Source organism: Populus nigra, chromosome 18, assembly GCF_951802175.1.
Source record: "Populus nigra chromosome 18, ddPopNigr1.1, whole genome shotgun sequence".
Lineage (NCBI taxonomy): Eukaryota > Viridiplantae > Streptophyta > Magnoliopsida > Malpighiales > Salicaceae > Populus > Populus nigra.
In genome coordinates this window covers 720,324-744,948 of record NC_084869.1, presented here as the reverse complement: position 1 = coordinate 744,948, position 24,625 = coordinate 720,324, and the positions used below count along the sequence as shown (strand labels likewise).

The following is a 24,625-nucleotide window of genomic DNA, read 5'->3' as shown; positions in this document are numbered from 1 at the left end:
TAATTTAGCATTTGGTGAAGGAAATACGCCAAACACAATGAATTTTATTATTGTAATAAATAATAAAATCAGTTTTTTTTAAGAGAAAAATCTACAAGATTTATTGGTTTTTTAGTGGTTTTTTGGGTTTTTTATGGCCAAATCCAGGTGATTTTTATGGAATAAAGAAAAAAAAATTAAATTTATAAAATGAATAAGATAATTGTAGATACTTAACAATATATATAAATATAATCATAAAAGTTTGTTGGAAGTAAAACTTATCCAAACACTAAAATTATTCTCTTTTTTATATATTAGAAACAATATCAACTTCATGTTTTAACAAAATGACAAATTTTATGGGTGGGCTACGAATGGAGTCGCGGGGGAGTTCGAAAGAGAAGGGTGGAGAGGGGGAATGCATGCAGCGTGTGACTATGATAATGAATTTTTGGGTTTGAGTATTTAGAAGATAATTTTTTATTTATACCCCTGTTAAGTTAATATATATTTTAATTTTTCAATCATTTCAGAAGCTTTAAATTGAAACTGAAATAAATTTATTTTTTTAGTTTTCTAATAATTTTTTTTTATTTTCTCGATTTAGTGATTTTTTCAGTTTAAACAATTTTCCAGTTTTTTTTCTCACCCTACTTGCATATAATTGAAAAAAAAATGTATTTATTTATTTATGCATTTCCATCAAATCTGGTTATAAAAATCATTTCTTTAATTGCTTTCATTTTAAACAAAAAAGGGGTCAATCCATTTTTGAAACTGGGATAAATATTTGCATAAAATATCTTTCAATTATGAGTTTGGTGTAGATCTCTATCCTTTGGAAGGCGAATTCTTTTACTTGCACGAAGGTCCCATCATTTACAATTGACAAGTACTGCAAAGTATAAATCAGCCAACCTCTTTGAAAAGGGTTTGGATTTAAATAATTAGGTCTAGAACGTAGAAGTTTGGACCTATCTAGGGTATGAAAAGGAAACAACATGCATCCTACCTACGTTTGCCTAACTTATTAATATCATGAAATATACTACTCATGATAAAACTTTACTGCTAGATCTTGAACAGGGTCGAGCAGTGTCGGTTGTTCTTGATATTCTTATTAATATCATGAAATATATAAAATATGAAGAGTTTTGTTTGCCATGCGTGCTTGGACATGGAAATGATGGGGTATGGATAGTTTCCATGTACCTACAAAAACAAACAAAGCAAGATTGTCAAGTGCCGAGTACAGATCAATTTCTCTTGTTCTTTTATTTTAAAAAAATACGAACTTATGGAAAACCCCAAAAACATAAGTCGTACTTTTCCATTACAACATGGTTCAAGTCAAACACATGAGGCAGTGCGGTGGTTTGGCTTCAATGGTTTTTTTCTTTCTAAGAAAATGTATTTTGGGACTAGTTTTTGTGTATGGAGACTGACTTCACTTTCCTCAGCAATCTCTAACTTAGATTAGAAATACAGTGGAAATAGTATTTTTAAAAATATTTTATTTTTTTATTTAAAATAATTTTTTATGTTTTTCGTTTTGATGGGTTAATATTAAAAATATTTTTTTTAAAATAAAAAAAATTTATTTTAATATATTTTTAAATAAAAACATTTTAAACCACCATCACTACCATAATTACAAACCAACCCGTAACCAGTGGCCTCCTATACCCTCTTTGAATCTGTGAGCTCACAAGCTAAGTTACACCCAAAAGAGAAATAAATGTTAGATTGAAAAAATAGAGATAAATATATAAAATAAATTTATTTTTATAATATTTTTAGAATAATTTTTTATATTTTTAAAATAAAAAATTGAAGAAGATGTGTCTTCCTCTATCTCACTGTTTTTTTTTTTAATCAAGAAATAGTTACTGCACACTATGAATTAAGATTGGTATTTTCAAGAAAAAAAATAAAATCTCCCCTTTTTTTTATCTATGAATTTTTCACCCTCTTCCTCGTCATGTTCGATACAAATTATAGAGGGGGAGAAATATTGAAGATATATGTAACGTTTCAATATAAATGGGATTAAATGTCACCCTCCAAGCATGAAAGAGAAACCTCACCCTTCTTTGAAATGAAGCGATTCTCATAACTTCATATTTAATTATTTATTTAATTTATTACTTATTTATATATGTATCGCATCTTTCATCATTTATTATATTTAAAATTCATAATCTATTAAGGTGTGTGGTATCCATTAATATCTTTTATAAATCTAATTTATTACAAGTCTCATCATATTTAAACACTTCATCTTTTTAACTCATTTTAGTTCTTCACACTTCATTTTTTATTTTGTCACCTCAACATTTTCCTTATATTTTTTAATCTCATATCAAACGCAATATTAATATTACATGGTACACGAGACAAACCTTAAACATGTTTAGGCTCAATGGTTAGTACAAAAAGCTTGTCCAAGTACACATTAGTTGGAAAAAGTATACCTTGACAAGCTTTTTGTCATAGTTCTGCATGAAGTAAGATATCATTAAATTTGTGAGAAAAGGGAAGGGACAAAACAAAAGGATCCAATATAATCCAGGTGGAAAAAGCCCTCGAACTAGAACCACATATTCAGATTTTTGAGAGGGATAATATAAAAAAAAAATGCACAATGCATATGGCCCATTTACCTATTTGCTAGCATTCAATCAACTTCAAGTGAAGCACAGCAAGGAGCAGAAGCTGTCTTCTGCTCATTTTTGAACAATTAACAAACTCCACAGCCAAATTTCCAAATGGATTTTTATGGCTTACCTTTCTTTATCTTCATCTTCTTTGTATCCTTATTATCAATCATCACCACTAATTTTCTTTACAAAGAATACACTACGCCATAGCTTACCTTTCTTCACTATCAGATCAAATGGATTTTTATGGGGCAGATTATTATCAAGCACAGTATCACACATTCACGGTGTCACGGGGATAGCATCCACTCTTAATGTTGGTATCCCGGAAAAATAAGAAAAATTAGAGAGACAAGAATTTCTTGTCTTTTATCTTTGTATGGACATAATATGAGTTGTCATCTAATATTTTGGTTACTAGAAACCCTAACTGATCTCAGAGATTAGGTATGAAGACTGGTTGCGTAAAAAAAAGATATTAGCACCCTAAGTACTTTCTATATAATGTAAGCTATATTGTTTAATTGTTTGATATATTCTAAGGTATTGTCGTGCTTTTTTTTTTCTGTCTGTTTATTGTTCGAGAAAAGCTCTTCTCAGTGAGGAGATTCTTATTTTGCAGGGTAAAACCTAACCATTCTAATCGTCGTAAAAAAACTAATTTTTATTTAATATTAGGAATACGTCTTACATGTAAGTTCATAATCCTAGATATTAAAAAGGAAGACAAAATATTTTTTTATTTTTGAAATATTGATCAAGTTCTCGTAACTTTAATAAACTTGTTATTAAAGCCACAAATACATGCTAAGACATTTTTTTATTTTCCAGTATTGAACTACGATAATAATTTTTTTTATCTTTGAAAAACTTGATTGTATGCATGAAAATAAAATATTTTTTCAGATATATATATATATATATATATATATATATTTGCAACAATTATTAGAAAACCAAGTATTTAATACCATATTTATATTTAAAAAAAAAACAAATCATAAAATAAATACACAATAAAACCACCAATCCCCCCCCCCCCCCTCTCTATTTTTTTTTTGGCTGAGTCTCGCTTGGCTCATGTAACTGAGCTGAATCCAAAAGGCCTAACCAGGTCACTGCCAAGCCAATAAACCGGGTGGGCAAAACAGAGGCGTGCGGTGAAATGTACAGCACGCTTGCTACAGGAAGAAGTTAATTATAAATGAAGATGCACAGTACCAATGTAATTAAAATGCAAAGTGGGAGGAATGTATGAAACTTACCTTAACTGAGACAGACAAAGACGATGGCGCTGAAACTTTTACACAGAATCGTTGGTAACTGAAACAGACGAAGATGTGAGGTTGTTGGTCGTTAACGCTCCTTTCTTCAATTCTGCCTCTGTCTTTTTTTGGTTTCTCTCTAGTCGTTCTCCTCTCTGGTTCCTCTGTGTTTTTGTGTTCTCTGTTTTGTTCTTCTCGGTGCTTGTTCCTCCTGGTATCCTCGGTGCAGCCCTCTGTGTTGTACGTCCTGTTCTCTCTTTTCTGTTCTTCTCTTTGCTTGTTCCTCCTCTCTCTGGTTTTTTGTTCTTCTCTCCTTTTTTCCTTTTTTTAATTTTTCAGTTCCTCTCCTTTTTTTTTTTTCACTTCCTCCCGTTCTCTGTGTTTCCCTTCTCTTTTTTCCCCTTTCGTTTTGATACTAAAATTTTCTATATCAGCTCATTTTGGCGCGTCTCAAAACTAGTATTATCACTTATAAAATATTTTTTATACATTTAAAGAAATTTAACTATATTTGTTGTTCTTAATTTCTTAATTGTTTTTGTTCTATTTCCCTCTACTAATTAATATTGATTTGGTAATATAAAGCATGATTCTATAGTTTAACATAAACTACAACATACATTAACTGTTACATTCTTTGACTTTTTTTCATAGAAGTAAAAAAAAAAAATGAACAACAGAAATCCAGTACTATGAATCTGCCACTTTAGTGTTGTTCCAATATCAACTCTACTTGGTATCTCGTGAGGTAAAACCTTCATTGAAATTGTGCTGCAATAAAAAAAAAAAAGCATACAACTATAGTCATGAATACTTATAGTTCTATACTCATAGAATTAGAAATGTTAAGACTTATCAAATGAAATAGCAATGAAAAGATAGTCTCACACAAACTTTGCTAATAAAACCTGAAAATATCAAAAGCTTGCAAAACTTACTTGAATTTACCAAATGCATTTTTTAATTTCTTCTTGCACCATGTATGCGAGCATTCTTCTTTGTTCTTCCTGCCTTCAGATTCCATTGACGTTCAACCATTCTATGAAACCATGCAGGTCGTCTTGTTCTAAACACAATATAACCCATTGTGACTCCAAATACAAACCCACATCCATACCCCATTGCCACAGCTTTCCATCCAAACCCATCTTCAAACAATGTTGAATCATCTCCTTCATTAAAGTTTGATGGCGGTAATGGTGGTACCACGCCATTGTTGCATTTTGTTGGCATTGGGAATCCACATAAACCCAAGTTTCCTTGAAATGAGCTTGGATCAAACGTGTTGAACTGCTTCCCAACAGGTATGGGCCCCTCGAGTTTGTTTTGTGAAAGGTTTAAGACTTGAAGAAATGTTAGATCTGTCAACTGCATGGGAATCCTTCCCGTAAGCATATTTGAAGACATATCTAATGACTGTAGATTGGTTAAAAACCCTAATGAAGATTGGATATGGCCTGTAAGGAAATTATGAGAGAGGTTAAGTTGTTGAAGTCCTTTAAGCTTTCCAATTGGTTTTGGAATCTCACCGGTGAAACTGTTTTTTGATAAATCAAGTACTCTGAGGATACTTTGGATTTTCACAAACTCAATTTCCAACCCTTTCCATGTCATTTTTATTGAATAAGTGTAGCCAGAGGAATTTTTTGCCGTCATGTAAATCATATCTTGATCGACATTCATCATTCCTTCAAGACCATTGAAAAACTCTTCTGGCAATGGTCCGGTCAAATTATTTTCAGAGATGTCAAGAATCTGTAATTTGGAGAAGGAATTAAAAGTAGTCGGACCCTTCATAAAACCTTGGAGTTTATTGGATTTTAGAACAAGAATCTTTAGCTCTGGAAGCATTTCTAGGAAATAGGGGAATGTATCCTCAATCTTATTGTTACCAAGATTAAGAAACTCCAGCATTGTGCAGTTGACGATAGACAATGGTATTTTCCCTTCTAATTCATTGCCATTGAGGTTGAGATATTGCAAGTTACTTCCCTCTGAAAATGTTGATGGAATAGTGCCTCGGAGATTGTTCATGCCTAGATGCAAAACTGAGAGTCTGTTGCTGAAGTTTCCCAAACATTGTGGTGCAGAACCACTCAAGTTATTGTTGGAAAGGTCCAGGACTAGAAGGAATTTTAACTTGCAAATTGAAGAAGGAACCTCCCATGTCAATTTATTGTTGGATGCAAGAAGAAGTCCCAAGTTCTCAAGTTTGAAAATTGAACTTGGGATGGGACCATGCAATGAGTTATTGCTCAAATCAAGGAATTGTAATGAATTGTGTTGGAATTCACTTATATTGCCTATGAATTGATTATTATGAAGGTCCAAATCTAATAAAGGGAGAGCAAATAAAAAGGATGGTATCGTCCCATTGAGTGAGTTACCATATAAAAATAATCGGTCTAGATGTAGAATGGTACTTAGTTGAAAATGGATCGGGCCTTGGAGTTGATTGTTTGATAAATCTAAATATACGAGTAGGGTTAGGTTAGCGAAAGAATCTGAAATCTGACCCATCAAGTTATTGGAATTGAGTTTCAAGGTATTGAGCTGCACAAGATTTCCAAGTGATGATGGAATCTGACCTGTAAAATTATTGGAACTGAGATCCAAGTAACCAAGCTGCACAAGGTTTTCAAATGAAGATGGGATCTGACCACTAAAATTGTTGTTTGAGAGGTCTAATTGAAAGAGCCGTGTAAGATTACCTAACTGAGCTAGTTTTGACCCCACAATGCTACAATTACTAAGTATCATATACTTTAACGACTTTAAATTACTGATGGCGTCATTTTCTAGATAAATTGAAATTCTTGTATCAGAAAGGACCAACACCCGGAGGACATTACTCACATTGGAGGAAGGAAAAGAGCCTGTGAGGCCTTCGTTGTATGACAAATAGAGTGATTCAAGGTTTGGTAGGAGAAAGATATTACCTGGGATTTTCCCTTGCAATCCACAGCCCGAAAGGGAAAGAGATGACAAAGTAGAGGACAGATTCGTCAAGGAATTAGGTACAACCAAAGACATATTTACAGAACCCAAATTGAGATCTCTTAGCTTTGTTAGGTTTTGAACAATCTTGTCAAAAGAATCTGGTGCTACACTTAGATAGTCGTTTCCCCAGAGAGAAAGTGAAACCAGCTTAGTGAATTGCCCAAAATCATATGGAATTGAACCAGTAAAATGGTTAAATGCAAGATCCAAATACTGGAGGTGCTTAAGGTTTCCCATTGAGGATGGGAATTTTCCTTGCAGTCTACAATCTTTAAGGGAAAGAAATGACAAAGAAGAAGACAGATTCATCAAGGAACTGGGTACAACGAGTGACATGTCTACCAAAGTCAAATCGAGTTCTCTTAGCTTGGTTAGGTTTCGAACAAGCTTGTCAAAAGAAATTGGTCCTACTCTTAGATCGGTGTTTCCAGAGAGATCAAGAGAAATCAATTTGGAGAGACGGGAGACTTCTAATGGAACTTGGCCTGCGAAATTGGAATTATTTAGATTAAGATGTTTCAGATTGGAAAACTGACCAAATCGAGAAGAAATATGGGAGCTGTTGAAATCATTGATAGAGAGATCGAGCTTCTGAAGATGATGAAGAGAGAAGAGAGAATTATTGGAATGGAGGGTGCCGTAAAGCATGCTGCAAGAGAGGTTCAGTCCAGTGACTTGCCCGGTTTTCCTATCACAAGTGACCCCATCCCACAAGCAGCAATCTGTACCGTCTTTCCATGACTCTGTCTTGGGATATTGGCAACCCTCCCAAGAAGCAGAACTATTAATGGAAAAGGATTGGTTGAATTGAAGGAGAGAGAGACTTTGGTGAGGAGCACACAAATGATTAGAAGAGGAGTAATTTGAGGAGAATGATGATGAAATTGTTGTATGAAAATGGAAGAGAAACAAAATGGAACAGAGAAATTGAGTGAGGGATAATGAAAACTTCATGTTGGCTTTTCAGGATTCAAAGTATATTTGGAATGATGAACGATTGGGGAGAGATGAGAAATAAAGAAAGGCACTATTAGTAGTATTTATACACAAACCAATCGTAGATTCTTCTGTTCATTCAGTTTCTGTAGTAAAAAGAAACCAACCTTGAGTACTAACAACTTGGTCTGTCCTTTTTCTTGACCCCAAATTAAAAATCGTGACAGCTTAATTTGAATGTTCAGAGATGTTTTTCCAAATTGTATTTAGCAATAAGATTTATGCGAAGATTGCTATGCTCAATAAAATATAATTTCCAAGAAATTCAAGCCACAAAATCGGAAGAAAACTTCTTAATAATTTACACTCGTAGTTTACTCACAGCTTAAGCAAGTGGGCATGCAGAGTTAAAGAGTCATCCTCACCTTCTTATGTCCACTTCAATCCAATCCTGTCTACAGTCAACACGTTCTGGCAATAGCTTTATTGAACAGTTACTATAAAACTGACAAACAATGGAGAATTAATGGAGTTTGAAGGTTCTTGCCCTCAAGATGCTGTGGGATTGGTCGTCCTAAAAGGTCTTAATTTCTCTTTCAGCATCAACAAGGGAAAACCATCAAATTTGAACGTTCAGAGATGTTTTTCTATACTGTATTTAGCAATGAAATTTCTGCGAAGCTTGCTTTGACCATCAACAAGGGAAAACCAACGTTCAGGATATGTTGTATATGAAACTGAAGGTCGAATTATTCAATTGCAAATATTTCCACACAAAGTAGGTCCCTTAGTATTGACTAAACAATGGTCCTGGAAGCACGGCTACATAAATTTCCAAAATTGACATTTTTGTCTGATGAGAAGTGTTCCTGGGGACATCAACCCCTCTGTGCCTGGTTGGCTTATCATCTCAATACTGATTTGATCTTCCTTCGCATGTATTGATCAATTATTGCTGTTATTATTCACAGGAACAAAGGACTGCATGCCTACTTGAAGGGTTAAACAATTTATATGTTTCTAGAAAGAGAAGCATTTCATAGTTTAAAAAATAGTAATGCATTGGGCATTTCAGGTCGGGAATTCAGGCAACTGCAGATATTAGGCATCAAGAACATTGCAAAAACAATTCATTGACAAATGGAACTTCTCAGGGAAACAAAGTTCATACTTATTTCAAGGTTCTTGCACTTAAGATTCCCAAGTTACTGTTGGATTGGCAGTCTCAAAAGATCTTTCTTTCTCACCATCAACAGGGAAACCAGTCTTCATTTGGTCTGTCCTCGACCTAAGTTATCGGAACTTGGATACATGGTCCGACAAGTGGTGCTGAATATGGAACTGAAGGTTGAATTAATTAAATTAGACGAAAGAGTTGATTCAGGTTTTGTTTGAATTTTGTTTTTTTATTCTTTTTTAAATAATATTGTTTGAATTTTTTTAAAATTTTATTTTGAAACAATACTACTTTAAATTAATTATGTTAATCTGCCTGACTGTAATCTGAATTTTAAGATGCACTGGGTTTAATAGCTTTGCTTCATGGGCAAACTTTACTGCTAGATCTTAGAACAGAGTTGACAAGAATTGTAATGAACCAATTTCGAACAGTGCTGGTTGTTCTTGATATTCCTTTTCTTATCATAAAATATGAAGACTTTTGTTTGGCATGCTTGGACATGCATCAATTTGTCAAATGCCAGGCACTGATCAACTTCTCCTGTTTTTTTTTTCCAAAAAAAAATATATGAACTTGTGAACACCCCCCCTAAAAAAAAAAAAAACTATTATAAAATTCATTGATCATTTTAAAGTTTGATCGGGAGCAGCTCAATTTTTTATTTTTTTTTCGCAATATAATTAATTAATTTTTCTTAAAAGTAAAATATTATTTAACTTGGGTTTAAAAGTTTTTTAGATATTTCACTTTTCACAACAATGTAAAATAACTTTATTGCCTCAAACAAAATTTCCTTACCTTGCCTCCAGTTCTAATTCATACTTTTACTTGTTTTTTGTGATTATCACGTTGTACTAGGGGCAATATAGTATTTTTAATATATAAAGAAAAGTTTTAGGCACATGTGTTGAACGCGCCAACGATTATACCGCCCTGCCATGCTTAAGCGACATGTGCGAGAACTTAGAAAGGCAAAAAATGATCTTCCTTGATGATTTCCGATTCGTTATGATAGGGCCTACCTTCCTAGACTGTGTGTATGACATAATTCCCTTTGGTTTGGAGGCGATTTGTTTTTTTTTTTTATCTCTTTTTATTTTTTGTGTTTGACTTTTCAAAATTTCAAAGCAACCTTTAATTTATTTATTTTTTAAAATTAATCTTTATTTTTTCAATTATTCTTTCAATTGATATATATATATATATAGAATTAAAATTTGTTTTCAATCTTATCATCCTTTAATTTTTTTTAATATGTCAGATTTGATATTTATTTTTTTATTTTTAATTTAATTTATTTGAGATTATTTTTAGAATTAATTTTTTTCGATTTCATTCTTCATTTTTTATTGTTATTTTTTTACTTTCATTAATTTTTTAAATTGATATGTTTTTTTTTCTAATTTGATCATTTAACATTCAATTAAGTGTTTTATTGAGCCACATTCTATGATTTTACAGGTTGCAAGTTTGGGAGATTCACCCGGGTTTAGGACATTCACTCATATCATTCAGTATGTCACCATCTCAATATTTTAAATGTATTCTATCTATTATGCATTGAATTTTTATTTTTTAACATCTTTATAAAAAAATTTAAGATTAGAAAAAATAATATGACTTGCGGCTTAGCACAAGCCAAGAATACAATGCGGACCAAGTTAGTTCAATGAAAAATTTTAAGTTAATTATTAGGTTGTGTTTGGCCAATGTCTCAAGACAAAAAAAATAGATACAAAAAAGATGAAAATATATTTGATTAAAGAAACAAAGATATAGAAATAAAATAAATTTATTTTTAAAATAATTTTAAAATTCTTTTTTATATTTTTAAAACATCGAATAAAAGAAAATATGTCCTCTCTATTTTTAATATCTTCATCTCTTTTGTCTTCAAACAATAACCAAACATTATACATCAAGATTGTTGTTTTCGTGTAAAAATATTCCTTTCCATAACTTGTTTTTAGGTTGTGTTTGATAATGGGAAAGCTAAAATTTCATCTTTTTTATTTATTAATTTTTCACCCTCTTCTTTCCTTCATGTTCGATACATAGTGATTGAGAGAAAAAAATATTAAGGATGTAAAAATCTCAACCATAGAAATGGGGTCAAATGTTACTCTTCAAGCATGAAGGGTTAACCTTACCTTTCTTTAAAATGAAGCAATGAGTCTCCCTTCATATTTAATTATTTATTTATTTTATTTATTATTTATGGATTTATCCCATCTTACATTGTTTATTATATTTAAATTCTTAATATATCCGATTTATATTTGTTAAGTAATATTTATCTAGTTTTATTTATTAAGGGTAGAATAGTATTTTCAGTTTAACCTATATATAATTTCTTTGTATTTAGGTTAACTTAAGCACTCATAATAAACATCTTATTGAGAATTCTAGCCTCCTTTTATGTTTGATCAGAATTACTTTAACATGGTATCAGAGCCTAGTTGATCGAACCCTTGGCTTGTTAATTTTATGGAACTCGCTGCCCTTGTAGAAATCATGTTCACCAATGTCAGAGCCACTGCTCGTATCAAAATTGTTATCATCATCCACTTCATTCCCTGTAGGATGTTCCAGCACGCTTAATGCATTCCTATGAAGCTTAACTTCATATTCATTTTTCAAAACATCAGACATGAGTTGTTTGACCTATTAAAAGATGGAGGATGAAGATCAAGTTTTGTGCTTGCGGCTGAAGAATTAATATCTGAAACTTTATTTTAGATTTTTCAGCTTCTGCAATTTGGTATTTCTGTTCTGCCTCTGCAATTGTTTTGGTATTTCGTCTTCTCTTCAGTTTCTGCAATTTGGAATCAGCTTCTACAATTTGGTATTTCTATCTGTCTCTGCAATTGTTTTGGTATTTCGTCTTCTCTTCAGTTTCTGCAATTTGGAATCAGCTTCTGCAATTTGGTATTTCTATCTGTCTCTGCAATTGTTTTGGTATTTCGTCTTCTCTTCAGTTTCTGCAATTTGGAATCAGCTTCTGCAATTTGGTATTTCTGTTCTGCAATTTGGTATCAGCTTCTGCAATTTGGTATTTCTGTTCTGTCTCTGCAATTGTTATGGTATTTCGTCTTCTCTTCAGTTTATGCAATTTGGTATTTGAGTTAAGTTTCTGCAAGAAAAATAAAAAATTTTGGAGTGATATTTTGTCTTCCGCTTCTGCAAAATCTGGTATTTCAACTTTCCTTCAACTTCTGTCATGGCATCTACTACCAAAGAGATTGTTTGGTTACGTTGGTTACTTGTTGATATGAGAGTTTTCTTTTCTCATCCTACTCCTATGAATTGTGACAACCAGAGTTCTATTCAGATTGCTCACAACTCGGTTTTTATGAGCGAACTAAGCACATTGAGATCGATTGTCATCTTACTAGTCATCATCTCAAGCATGGCACCATTACTTTGCCTTTTGTTCATTCTTCCTTGCAGATTGCAGATTTCTTTACCAAGACACATTCCATATCTCGTTTTTTGTTTTCTAGTTGGCAAACTCTCGATGCTTGTAGATGCCGCATCGTGAGTTTGAGGGGAGATGTTAAGTAATATTTATCTAGTTTTATTTATTAAGGGTAGAATAGTATTTTCAGTTTAACCTATATATAATTTCTTTGTATTTAGGTTAACTTAAGCACTCATAATAAACATCTTATTGAGAATTCTAGCCTCCTTTTATGTTTGATCAGAATTACTTTAACAGTATGGTATTCATTAATATTATTTATAAATCTAATTTATAATAGATCTCATTATTACACAAATTCTTTTCAATTCTTATCAAACATTTTTAAACACTTCATCTTTTTAACACCTTTTACTTCTTTACACTTCATCATTGATTTTATCACTTCAACATTTCCCTTTAAATTTTTAACTTTATTTCAAACACATTAACAATATATTAAAAGAGATTTTCACTGTTCATTAATTACTGTTCATCATCTTACAAATCATTATAAATTGGAATAATGATTTTTTTATATATTTTTAATTTGATCATCCAGCATTTATTATTCACATTTAAGCTCAAATTAGCACTCAGTTATGTTCCTTTAGGGAGGGTTAAATTAAAAAAAAAAGGACTAAAGTGAAAAATACAGATAAAATAAATGGTGACTTTACAATTTATTACAAAAATGTATTTTAGGTCCCCATCTTTTTTAGCTAATAGGTAACCGGTCCCTTTAATTTTAAAAAATTTAATTTTGATAACAAACCTTATTTTTTTTATTTTCCAATCACTTTTTTGTGAGAAGAGAAAAGGAACCTGATAGATTCCGGTGTAGAAAGAGAAAGCTCGTTGTTGACACATTTTCCTACCACAAAACATGTTAAAATCAGTGTCAATAAGTTTCATTAGATAAGGATAGTTTTATGATGATTGATTTAAGTCTCAACGTATCCTAAAAAATCAAATTTAGGTCGAGGATGAAATATTTTCTTCTATTTGATTTTGTGGGTTGAGCTGTTTTTTGGGTTGATTAGGTTCATATGTTGGTTTCTTGGTGTTTTAAGGGTGGTTATAGGATGTTTAATGGTTGAAATGAGTTGAAAAATAAGTTTTTAGGGTAAGAACTCTTAGTCTTGATTTTCCGACCACTCCAATATATTTTTTGTCTATTTTTTAAGAAAAATGAGTGGGCAAACCTCTTTAAATAAAAAATAAATAAACATGTCGCTTGATTTTGAAGGTCCATACATTTGGGCTTTTCCTTTTTTTGATACACTTTTTTTTTAATTAATATCTTTTTTATATGTTTTTTTTAAATAATTTTAAATTTATTTTTTAATTAATACCCCTTCTCCGTTTAAGTTCTCATCCTTAATCGTTATTCCTGGCGAATGTGTACTTCTACAAGCTTTTTGTAGCATGCTTTGGGTGCTTAATCGGAAAATAGTTTTGCATTAGAAAGATATCACTAAATTTGTGAGGAAAGGGAAGGGACAAAACAAAAGGATTCCGTATAATCCACATGGCAAAAGCCCTCGAACAAGAGCCACAGGTTCAGATTTTTGGGAGAGATAATGTCAAAAATAATCCACAGCGCCCATGGCCCATTTACGTATTTCCTAGCATTCAACCACCTCCCAAGGAGAAGAAAGCAAATCAAGCAACTCCTGCTCGTTCGTCGAGCAACTACAGCCAAATTTCTGACTTAAAAAGTCCTGCCAAATGGCTGCACTTCCTTCAATCAGCTCACACTCATCTTCATCTTCTTTGTATCCTAATTATCAATCATCACCACTAATTTTCTCTTCAAAGACTACACAGGACCATTGCTCACCCTTCTTCACTATCAGATCAAATGGATCTTTAAGGGGGAGATTATCCTCAAGCACATTTCCAAGAGGCCTAAAAGTCTTAAATGCAGCAACAAAACCTGCAAAATCACCAGGTACTTTGTTCTAACCTAGACTTTATTAATAAGATTGCCCATGGTTTTTTAACAGAAACAAGATCACTGATCTCCTAATGATTGTTTCCAACAAGTCATAGTCTTTTCTGTGTTTATCCTCAATCTTGACTGAGTGAGTTCTTTTTCGTATCTTTCTTTGGAGAGATTAGCTGAGGAAGATTGGAAGACTAAGAGAGAAGTTCTTCTCAAGAATAAGGTCCCTTTTTCCCTACCGTTGTCTCTCAGACTCGCACGTGCACGCACAGAGAGAGAACTAAGAACCAAAATATTTGTTATTTCCAGGTCAGGAGTGTGGATGTGAAGGAAGCTCTGCGCCTTCAGAAAGAAAACAAGTTTGTGATTCTTGACGTGAGACCAGAAGCAGAATTCAAAGAGGTTAGGGAGCTTATCATCATGTCTGAATAAGCAACATCAATCATAACTGACAGCTTATGAACAGAGCTCAAAAGAGTTAACTGCATATTCTGAGGCCAAATAACCTAAGTTACCTTTCCTGTTTTGATCTCAGGCTCATCCATCAGGAGCTATCAATGTACAAGTATATAGGCTTATAAAGGAATGGACAGCATGGGACATTGCAAGGCGTGCTGCGTTTGCATTTTTTGGCATCTTTGCTGGCACAGAAGAAAATCCTGAGTTTATGCAGAGTAAGAAATATCTAACAAAGATGCTAAATTGCTGTGATTCTCAATTTATGTGACCAAGAAAAAACTAACTAGTTAAAACATGCTAGCAGCTGTGGAATCAAAGATCAATAAAAATGCAAAGATAATAGTGGCTTGCTCAGCTGGGGGTACAATGAAGCCATCCCAAAATCTTCCCGAAGGACAACAGTCAAGGTCTGTCAACTTCTCTGATTCTAATGTTACAGCTAATATTCTCTATCTTTCAGCTCTACCAGCGATGAATTTTTTTTTTTTTATGCAGATCACTGATAGCAGCTTACCTATTAGTCCTAAACGGTTACAAGAATGTCTTCCACTTAGAAGGGGGTCTCTACACATGGTTCAAAGAGGATTTGCCAGCAGAGTCTGAAGAGTGAAGCATCAGCAGTATTACAAATGGTGCTTCCAGAGAAACTCAAGTTTTGTCTTCGTTAGAGATGGTAATGTACTTGTATCATGACTGACTCTATTTTGTCCACCCACGGATGGAAGATCTATTTATTGAAACCGAGTTTAATCACATTGAGAGGCATACATGGATCTTCAGTGTATATGAAATTATAATACTAAAACTATCTAGCAGTATACTGACAGTAAAGAGTGATGGACTTTGATCTACAGAACAAATTTCCTCTCAACTATAGTAAATTAATAAGTCCAGAAGAGCATCCCTCTTCAAAATAAAGGAGAGGCGTGGCCTTCTCTGTATGTGCTGATTTAAAAAAACCAGATGTACGCATGATAAGCTGCTCCATGTATGGTTCCAACAACTGTCCACGCAAACATGTCTGGAATGTGCAGGTCCAATGACTAACTTGATTCTTCATAACATTAACTAGAGGTGCAGAGGACTGCGGCATTTAATGATTCGAGAATATGAACGTAGGATCTTCCCTGATGAAACTTCTATTTTGTCAAGCCTTTAAAGAAGCTCTAACCTTCGTAACTTCGATCTCCACCTATAAATCCACTCAAGTGGACAAACACACAGCCAGGAATCCCTGCTGCCTCAGAGAGGTCATTATCTACCTCTCCAAGGTAATGGAAGAGGTTTCCGGCTCTCAAACCTATCAGGCAACACTGCCACTGCCTATATTCGATAAAATAAGCATTCCATACTTGGATTATGCATGACATATAGCACACGGACAACAAACAACAGTTTCTCCAATTAAACCTCAATTGAATCTATATCAGAATTTCAGTTTGAGATAGTTAGAAATAGATGGGCTTTTATGTTACCGTATTTGGTACTTCATTAATTATTGTCCTCATCCACACGTGATAGCAGCTAAATGACAGACTATATTATTAGTACCTGGTAAATAACATGTTTGATGGACGGAGTGATCTTTGTATTAATGCAAACATGTGATTACTTGGTTATGTAACCTACAATTAAAATTAAGATTTGATTTTAAAACGTCAAATAGATATTATAGGAGTGCAACATAATAAAAACTTGTTTTAAAGCTCTAGTGCTATTAGAATAAAGTCAAATAATATCACGAAACCAGTTAATTTTCGATAAGTTAGATTCAGTTTGTTTAAAAATCAAAAAATACAAAAATCTTTTTCGCATGTTAAACTAAAAAGTTTGAAAGTATTATTAATCAAAAGTGCTGAAATTTAGGGTTAACATATGTTTAAATATATAGTTCTGAAAAATTAACTTTAATGGATTTATCATTGAGAACAGAATTGATCCACTTACACAATTAACTCAAAATCTTTACTTGGAAGCTCAAACCCTGATTCAAACAAGCCTTGAATCTTAGTTGAAATCCAAAGTATTAATAAGCTCAAACATAGAAATAATAATGAAAACAACAAGTCTGAACAGTAGCTTGTTGATGCCGCATATAATAAAAAAAAAACAAGATAAAATATTGTAATTCCCTAACTTAAATAACCCTTGACCGAGATCCACCTTCCTAGATACTCTAGAATTGCTTAACTAGCTTTTAAAATCTTTTATATTCTAGGAAATCTGATCTGAATAGAAATTTAATTGTTGAACTCTTCTTTTCTTGTAGGACTAAGATTTTTCTTTAGAACATGGAAAAAAAATCTTTAAAATTAATTCCTCTTGTAGTCGTGCATTACTTTCCTTCCTTGACTAGGAGAGTCAGATCTTTAGTATTAAATAATCTTCCAGGTCTAGAATTTAAATTTTATAGACCCTTTAGTTTCTTTGCATGGTTAGAAAACTTTCTTTTTTATTGCTAAATATTCTCATAAATAATAAGGACAATAATGAATGAATTTTTCTTGTAAGAAAAAAGATTTTAGCATCTTATTTAACTCAAGCCAACTTTAAATCTCATGTGACCCAAACTCATACTTATTAATATTAACAAAATCAGATCTGATACAAACTTTCAATAAGCCTACTTTATTACTGAAATCGAACTCATATATAAATCGACCTGATTTGGTTGAATGAACCATCAAAAAAATTGGACTGAATCCATGATCATACGTAAACCAAGACTAACTAAAATTATTCCATATCAAAAACTCATCATGATCCAATAGAATATAAACTAAATTTCAAGAAAAAAAACACAATTTTGATCGAATAACCTCAGTTGCGGAATCCAATCACAGGACCAAAGACCCATAGAAGAAATTTATAGTTGAAGCGTATCATATATCTTCCTCAAGCTCAAATATGTGGAGCTTTCACTGTCCGAAAGATAAAATACAATTTAAGTTCTAACAATGGTAAAAGTCAAACTCTCATTCTTCTCTTCCTAGGAAAATAAGCAATGACATACAAGGAAGAAGATTTAAGAATCTGCTAATGAAAGATGTTTTTGCATGACATGGCAAATACTTTATAAATCTGTTCATCCATTTTTTTACATGCTAGAAAAACTGATCAAATTAAATGGATACAAATCATATACAAATCTCATAAATAAATAATTAGGCTGTTAAACATTAATATAACTACCCACTAATAATGGCTATGGACTCGGGAGGTGTGGATGCCCTAATGACTTTGTGAGGGAGGTCTTTATTGTTGTGAGCCCAAAGAAAATGTTCTTTCAAGAAACTATTGGGCTTCTACTCTAATCTAAATAATTCAATCTACGAGGCCCACTGGGCTTACCTAATCTCGAAAATTATTACACCAATCAAATTCATGCAACATAAAATTTCCAGTTAATTGCAATGAATAACAGGATTAATCTTAAAGGATTGGTATGTTGTTCAAAACGATTTGCTTTCTCTTTTAGCTTTTCAAGTTAGAATCTCACTGTCAACATCTAAAATAAATTGTTCTTCTAAATTCACCAATTTAATATAAAAAGTGTGTTTTTAAGATAATTAATTTGATTGATATATTAACAATTTTGAAAATATATGATTGAAAGCTGCTTAATAGAGAGTATTGCTGCGTCATGCTTTGCAGTCACTTTGACTTGAAATAAAACCGAAGGCCAAATATCTGCTCATTGTGTTTTAAACTAGAATGAGATTTTCAACGCAGCAACTTGGACAAACGGGCTAAAGCTAGATGGGAAAAGCCAAAGGGACAATTGGCGATAGGCCAAAAAAACAGGCATACATGACCATCAAACTTATGCAGCTAAAGATGCTGGGAATAGTCAAGGCATTGACAAAAATAAAGCATAGAATTCCTTTAATTAAACTGAATTGACCATCCAGAATGTTAGCATAGGTTGTCTGCAATCTTTTGCCGTCAAATCTCAAGGATGAGCTAAGAATGCTAGAAACTTTGAATTCATAGAAGACTGCTCAAAATGTCTTTGCTGTAGGCATTTGGAGTGTTCATCAACATTAACCTTCAGGCAGAGTCAATTATTGACTGCCATTAAACAAAAAAGAGAAACCTTTTCTTTACCACTATGATGTGTACCCTTTTACAAGAGGGTGTCTTTCTACTTTGCAACCAAAAGAAAAGAAAAGGAAAATTAACATTATGATCTACATTTCTAAATTGCAGATTAATTAAGCTGCTTGCTGTGATTCTTCCTTCTCTGCTGAAGAGCTTAAATCCATTGATTCCTTTCTTCTACTTCCCATCCTCCACAATCCATACAATGTCTTGAATTCCCTCACAGCATGAACACTACTTTCTTGGCTAAACACGCCTCCAGTTTCACCTGTCTCGTCCCTGCTGGACCGAGCTGACCTACTGCCAGTCATTCTTTGGCCAACCTTGCTTGGCCCTCTTAAATCACCGCTATTGGTTTGTGATTGCAAAGCTGAAATGACTGATTTCAAAGCCCGGGTCGGCGAATTTCTGTTAGAGATCATTATTTCACCAATCTCAGCTGGACTTAAACTCGATCCACCATATTGTAAAATTTCTTCAACTTGTGAGAAAAGCTTGTGTTCCTTCACTCCCAAGTAATTATTGGCCAAACTCTTAAATGCTGAGAAATTACATAATGGGAACTGAATATGAACATCAACCCTGCCAGGCCTTAACACTGCTTGATCAATTTGATCCTTACAGTTCATGGTGAACACCATCACACGCTCCTCGCCGCAACACGAAACAATTCCATCCATGAAATTCAAGACCCCAGACAAGCTCACATCCCTTGATTTCTCAGTCAAGAACCTATCAAAATCCTCAATTACAATCATGGACCGGCTTGTGGTTTGCAGCAGGAGCATTTTGAGATCAGAATCACCGGAAACCTTGGAGATGTTAATGTCATAGACATCAAAATTGAGGAATCTAGCCATGGCTGCAATGAAGCTGGATTTGCCTGTCCCGGACGCGCCATAAAGAAGATAACTTCTTTTCCATACATGGCCTAATCTGTGATAATACTGCTTAGACTTCAAAAACAATTCAAGATCAGCTTTTACCTTGTTCTTCAAGTCTCCATCCATGATCATTGTATCCATGGTGGCTGGATGTGTGAAAGGAACTGATCTCCACCTTCCATTCTCATAAGGGTTCTGCTCTAGATTCATAAACAATTTGATTTCTTTGCTCTTCTGCTCAACCTGATCAGCAACCGAAAGAATGTGCTGCAAGTAAGGACGTAGAATCATTCTCTTGTCTTTCTTTCTCAACTTCAACACCAATGTTCTCTTACCATTTCCTTCACAATATTTCTCATTGCTCCAATGCACTCTAGCCCCAAGAAAACTATCATGAATCACTTGATTCTTGTCAAGACGGAGGATGATGTCATTCGCTTTCGAACCCGAAAACAGATTGGTGAAATCAGAATCTTCGATGGCAGGCAGCGAGGTTAGATAAGTGGAGACCTTGTGGTAGAGTTGATTTTCTAGGGAAAGATCATTGAATTGTGGAACCTTGAAGATTTGGTAAACATAAAACTTGTCTTCAAACGATCTCCAACATCTAACAAGAATATGTAGAAATGATGTTTTTGCCAAAAATCTAATTATGACTAAAAAGACAACGATTGTAATGAAATGAACAAGAATTGGGCTGCTAAGATTCATGATAAACATGTTAGAAAGGTAATAAGAACAAAGGGGATTGAAGCAAAGTAGAAATAATGGTCGAGTATGGAAATTGAGGGATGATGATTTTAATGGTGGAGATGGGAGATGTATGGCTTGTGTAGTTCGGAGTTATAGTCAACTTGTGCCGGCAAATTTACTGGGTCAAAGACACGAGATTGGAAGGAGGGAGGTGGGTTATTGCCCCTAGCTGTTAATGAATGACCAGAAAGACTTGAGGTCTATATATTATGATTTGTGGAGGGATTTGTACGACCATACTTTATTCACATTGCTTGATTCCATTGAATATTCAATTATTTGAGTATTCTTTGAACACCCAGAAAATGAAGGCATTTACTTTTATTGTTCCTTGTATATAAAAAAAAAAGTTGTTCTCTGTCATACTCAAGGATGAGTGGATTAATGGCTGATCTAAAATTTAATTTGGATTTGATTTTATTTTATTTTGAATCAAAATGGATGTTGACATAGTTAAATTTAAGTGATTTAACTAAATTCATGTAAGATTTAATGAAGTTATATTTAAAATAAACTATTGTAAGATATATTCGATTGACTTGCAGATTAATTTAATAAATTAACAAGCCATACTAGTAAGAAAAAGGTAACAATTATGACACACAGTTTGACGGGCATCAATTTGCATGGCATAAAGAGGCAGAGCAGCCATATATGGACCAGTTTGGGAGGATGAGAAAGTGACAACATGCCAGTCTAACTTAATTTCTTTGAATTTTTCAATCTTTTTGAAGTTTTCTTACCATGAAAAACACACAATTATTCCATCAGAAGTTGATGGTTTTTCCACCAAACTGATAATTATATTTGCAGGCCTGCCTAATTAGTAACCCAGCCCATGCAAATCACACCTCTTTCGCTTTCGATCCTGTTTCCTGCCGCTTGCCACAGCTGCCTAATCGCATAAAAAACAAAACATGTCCACATTGTTTTTGGAGTTTGAACTTCAAATTAAGCTGCTAAGAATGGAACAAGTCAGCTTAGATTTTTCAAGGATTGCAACACAAGGTATATCAAGCACCTTTTTTTCTTTTTGTGCCTAAGAATATGGTAGGTCAAGCCTTATCAGCCTGTACAAATATATTATTTTTGAACAGTTTCTACAGCATCTCATCAACCTGTGAGTCACGTAGGATAACAAGAACAAAATTAATATTCTATCATTATATTATTACCAATACAGAATATTATAACTTATAGTTTTGGTTTTTTATAAAATATATATATATATATATATATATATATATATTATTTTTATTTGAAGAAAACTTGTCTTTGTTCCCAATAAATGACACATGTTCTAATTATTTTATTAAGAAAATCTAATAATGAAAAAAAAAGATTCTCTTAATGATTAGTGAACAGACCGCTAGTGTTTATAATGCTCAATACTTGCAGATATCACCTCCATTGCTTTGTTTTCTTCTGTGATTTTGGCCTCTTTCAAGCTAGCTAGTACCAAAAGCATCTACATCAGGAGCACTTTCATCATTTGACATCGAGTGGACAAAGCTTGCACTCATGAAAGAAGGCTGTGCTACAATGGAATAAAGGCTTGCAACTTTCGAGGAATGAGTGTTTTGCTTTGAAGGCTGGACCTGTCTACTTTAGACAAACCAGTGCCAGCTCTTACCTTAACGAACTTAATCATTGATGGGTGTTGCTGTTTGCAAATCATAGAAATCCTGAAAAGAAACAAAAGGGTAATGAGTGTCGTAATAGACTTAAATTAATGCCCGACCAAATGATCCCAGTCATCCTCTATGGTCATTTGTTGCCTTGACTCTGGTAGAAAATGAACACAGATCCAAATACATGTTAGGACTGAAACCCGGCTTGAATCCGAGGGAATATCATAGGGATAGAAACATAAATCAAGAAATATCAACGAAAAATAACATAACTCCAGAAATATCGTGGAAAGAATTCTTATCAAGCCCAAACATACATTGAATGCAAACTAAAACTCATAGTTATTAACTTGACTCTATCTGATAAATTAACATATTAACTTGTTAATTTAGAATTTAACTCGAGTTAAGTTTATTTTTTATTTAGATTAGGATTGAACTCAATCAAACTCAGATAACTCGATTGGTTAACCTGTGATTTAGTTGATCAGGGTAAACTCGGTTGGGATTTTTAGATATTTTTTTAATTTTTATTTAAAATAACATCATTTTAATAGTTCTAAGTTAATGAATTGATTAACTTTAATTAACATTGAATTTTGAATTATCCTATATTGCTATCAGAACGAACCCCTGAAATAAATGCCCGCCATTTAACCTCACTCCCATTCCATGTTTTATAAATCAAACTGCCTGTACAAGAAGACAATTTTGTTTCTAGCAGAAAACAAATCTCAACATCATGCTCGTAGATTATCTCAGAACAAACTTACGTTTCGCAGTGAAGCCTGAACCACAGACATTCCAAGAAAAAATCTTCATATGCATTAAAAAATACAAATCCCACTAGCTATAGACTCAAATCCATTACTGTATAGCTTTCCAATCCTCGACTCCCTTTCCACTTGATTACTTATCTCCTCTGTGAAATTTCTCAGATTAGAGCCACACCCAATATCCAAAATTGTCCCATTTGTCATCATATGATAAACCTCAGTCTCTGCTGCTGTTGTATCTGCAATCTGCAAATTCCTTTCCTGTAGCCATCTTCTGTTTCCCATTCGAATTTGCAGATCCATTGAAGACTCCTCTACTTCCTCAGCAGTGTTTTGCAAACTGCCTGTATTAAAAAGAAATCTTTCCTTGCGGTATCTGCTCCTTTGAGTTATGTAAGAATTATGAGTCTGACGGTCCATATCACACTGTCTATTGGAGTCTGTCATTCGGTTATGAGAGTCCATAGGACTGAGACCCAATTCCTGAGAAGCTTCCAAATTTGAGTCCTCATAATCAGAAGAGTTTGTGTTTGTGTTGGAAATGGAAGCGGTGGGATATCCCAAAATCTCAGGAAATAAAATATTGTACTCCATTATTCTCTCGTGTTCAAAAGTAACTTGCCTCCTGAACTGATCCAATGAAGGATTATATTGCAACTCAAGATTGTCCCTATCAGCATCATCAGCTGAAGTATTCATCTCCTCATCAACATTATTGTCTACATCAGCATCTGCAGACTCTAAATCACCCGACTGATCATCTTCTTCCTGATTGAGCATTACCAAGAAGCTATTCATGGTATAGGATATGGACTCATAATCTGGATAATGAAGTCAGTCTATTTCCACAGTAATCTTCTCCATTCAAACGCAAAGTAACTGTTGTGTGTAAAACTTCCCAGGACATGGTGCCAATTAAAATTCGCAAAGCATACAGTGAAGTAAACTTCAAACTGATTTTGTCATGTCCAATAACCTTTCCAATACCATTTAAGATCTTTGAAAGACAATCAACATTCCATCCAGAAATTGGCAAATTTGTTACAGACATTTATGCTAATCTATCAATTGCACAATCGGACTATATCCATGGTCGAACCTTGTCAAAGAATTTATTCCAGTAGTGCATGTCAGTGGCAAAAGCTTCCATCATTAAATCATAATCATCAAATAATATTAGTGCTTGTGAAGCACCAAGAAAACGGATGCCAGAAAATATCAAACCACTCTATATCAATCCCTTCTGTATCATGGAATAATCCACTCCCTCTTAAATCCAACCAACCAAACTATTAAGAAGCCATAGAATATCTTGGTCTTTTGAATCATTAAGATGCTTCCTGTCACTATGATTAGCAATCTGAATATGACCTTCATTCTTTGAAACAATGTTCGAATTCAGAACATCTGCATAACTTCTTTCTTCCCTCGACCGAATCGGCACTTGAACCTTAGGAACTTCAGTATTCCTCTTCAGTGAAACCTTAGTTGCAGTCTGTCTGCGATCATGTCAAGCAATATTTGCTCTAGGTTTGTAAGAGCCAAACCAGAGATCATTAAGATTTAGCAAGAAGAATGCCGTCAGTTAAA

The 24,625-nt window shown here is 33.4% G+C and overlaps 3 protein-coding genes across 5 annotated transcripts; 1 reads left to right on the top strand and 2 right to left on the bottom strand.

Moving 5' to 3' along the window:
- Positions 1-878: 878 nt before the first annotated feature.
- Positions 879-8,020, bottom strand: LOC133678440 (receptor-like protein Cf-9). 3 transcript variants are annotated; one of them, XR_009835969.1, is made up of 3 exons: positions 4,846-8,020; positions 3,908-4,678; positions 879-1,194 (listed from the first exon to the last, which is right to left on the bottom strand). XR_009835969.1 is itself a non-coding variant. In XM_062100734.1 (2 exons), the coding sequence occupies exon 1, from the start codon at positions 7,859-7,861 to the stop codon at positions 4,868-4,870; it is 2,994 nt and encodes a 997-aa protein (XP_061956718.1). In that variant the 5' UTR covers positions 7,862-8,020; the 3' UTR covers positions 3,707-4,678; positions 4,846-4,867. The 3 variants fall into 3 exon arrangements, 1 of the variants encoding a protein (XP_061956718.1); XR_009835970.1 differs by lacking the exon at positions 879-1,194 and adding an exon at positions 3,693-3,823; XM_062100734.1 differs by lacking the exon at positions 879-1,194 and having other exon boundaries at positions 3,707-4,678.
- Positions 8,021-14,098: 6,078 nt separating this feature from the next.
- Positions 14,099-15,655, top strand: LOC133678254 (rhodanese-like domain-containing protein 14, chloroplastic). The gene is made up of 6 exons (XM_062100519.1): positions 14,099-14,437; positions 14,608-14,654; positions 14,741-14,833; positions 14,967-15,105; positions 15,195-15,297; positions 15,386-15,655. Exons 1-6 carry the CDS (start codon positions 14,215-14,217, stop codon positions 15,498-15,500), a joined length of 720 nt encoding a protein of 239 aa, XP_061956503.1. The 5' UTR covers positions 14,099-14,214; the 3' UTR covers positions 15,501-15,655.
- A 3,093-nt stretch (positions 15,656-18,748) lies between these two features.
- On the bottom strand, positions 18,749-20,807 carry LOC133678291 (AAA-ATPase At2g46620-like). Its single transcript, XM_062100575.1, has one exon. It carries the CDS (start codon positions 20,593-20,595, stop codon positions 19,105-19,107), a length of 1,491 nt encoding a protein of 496 aa, XP_061956559.1. The 5' UTR covers positions 20,596-20,807; the 3' UTR covers positions 18,749-19,104.
- Between the last annotated feature and the right edge of the window lie 3,818 nt (positions 20,808-24,625).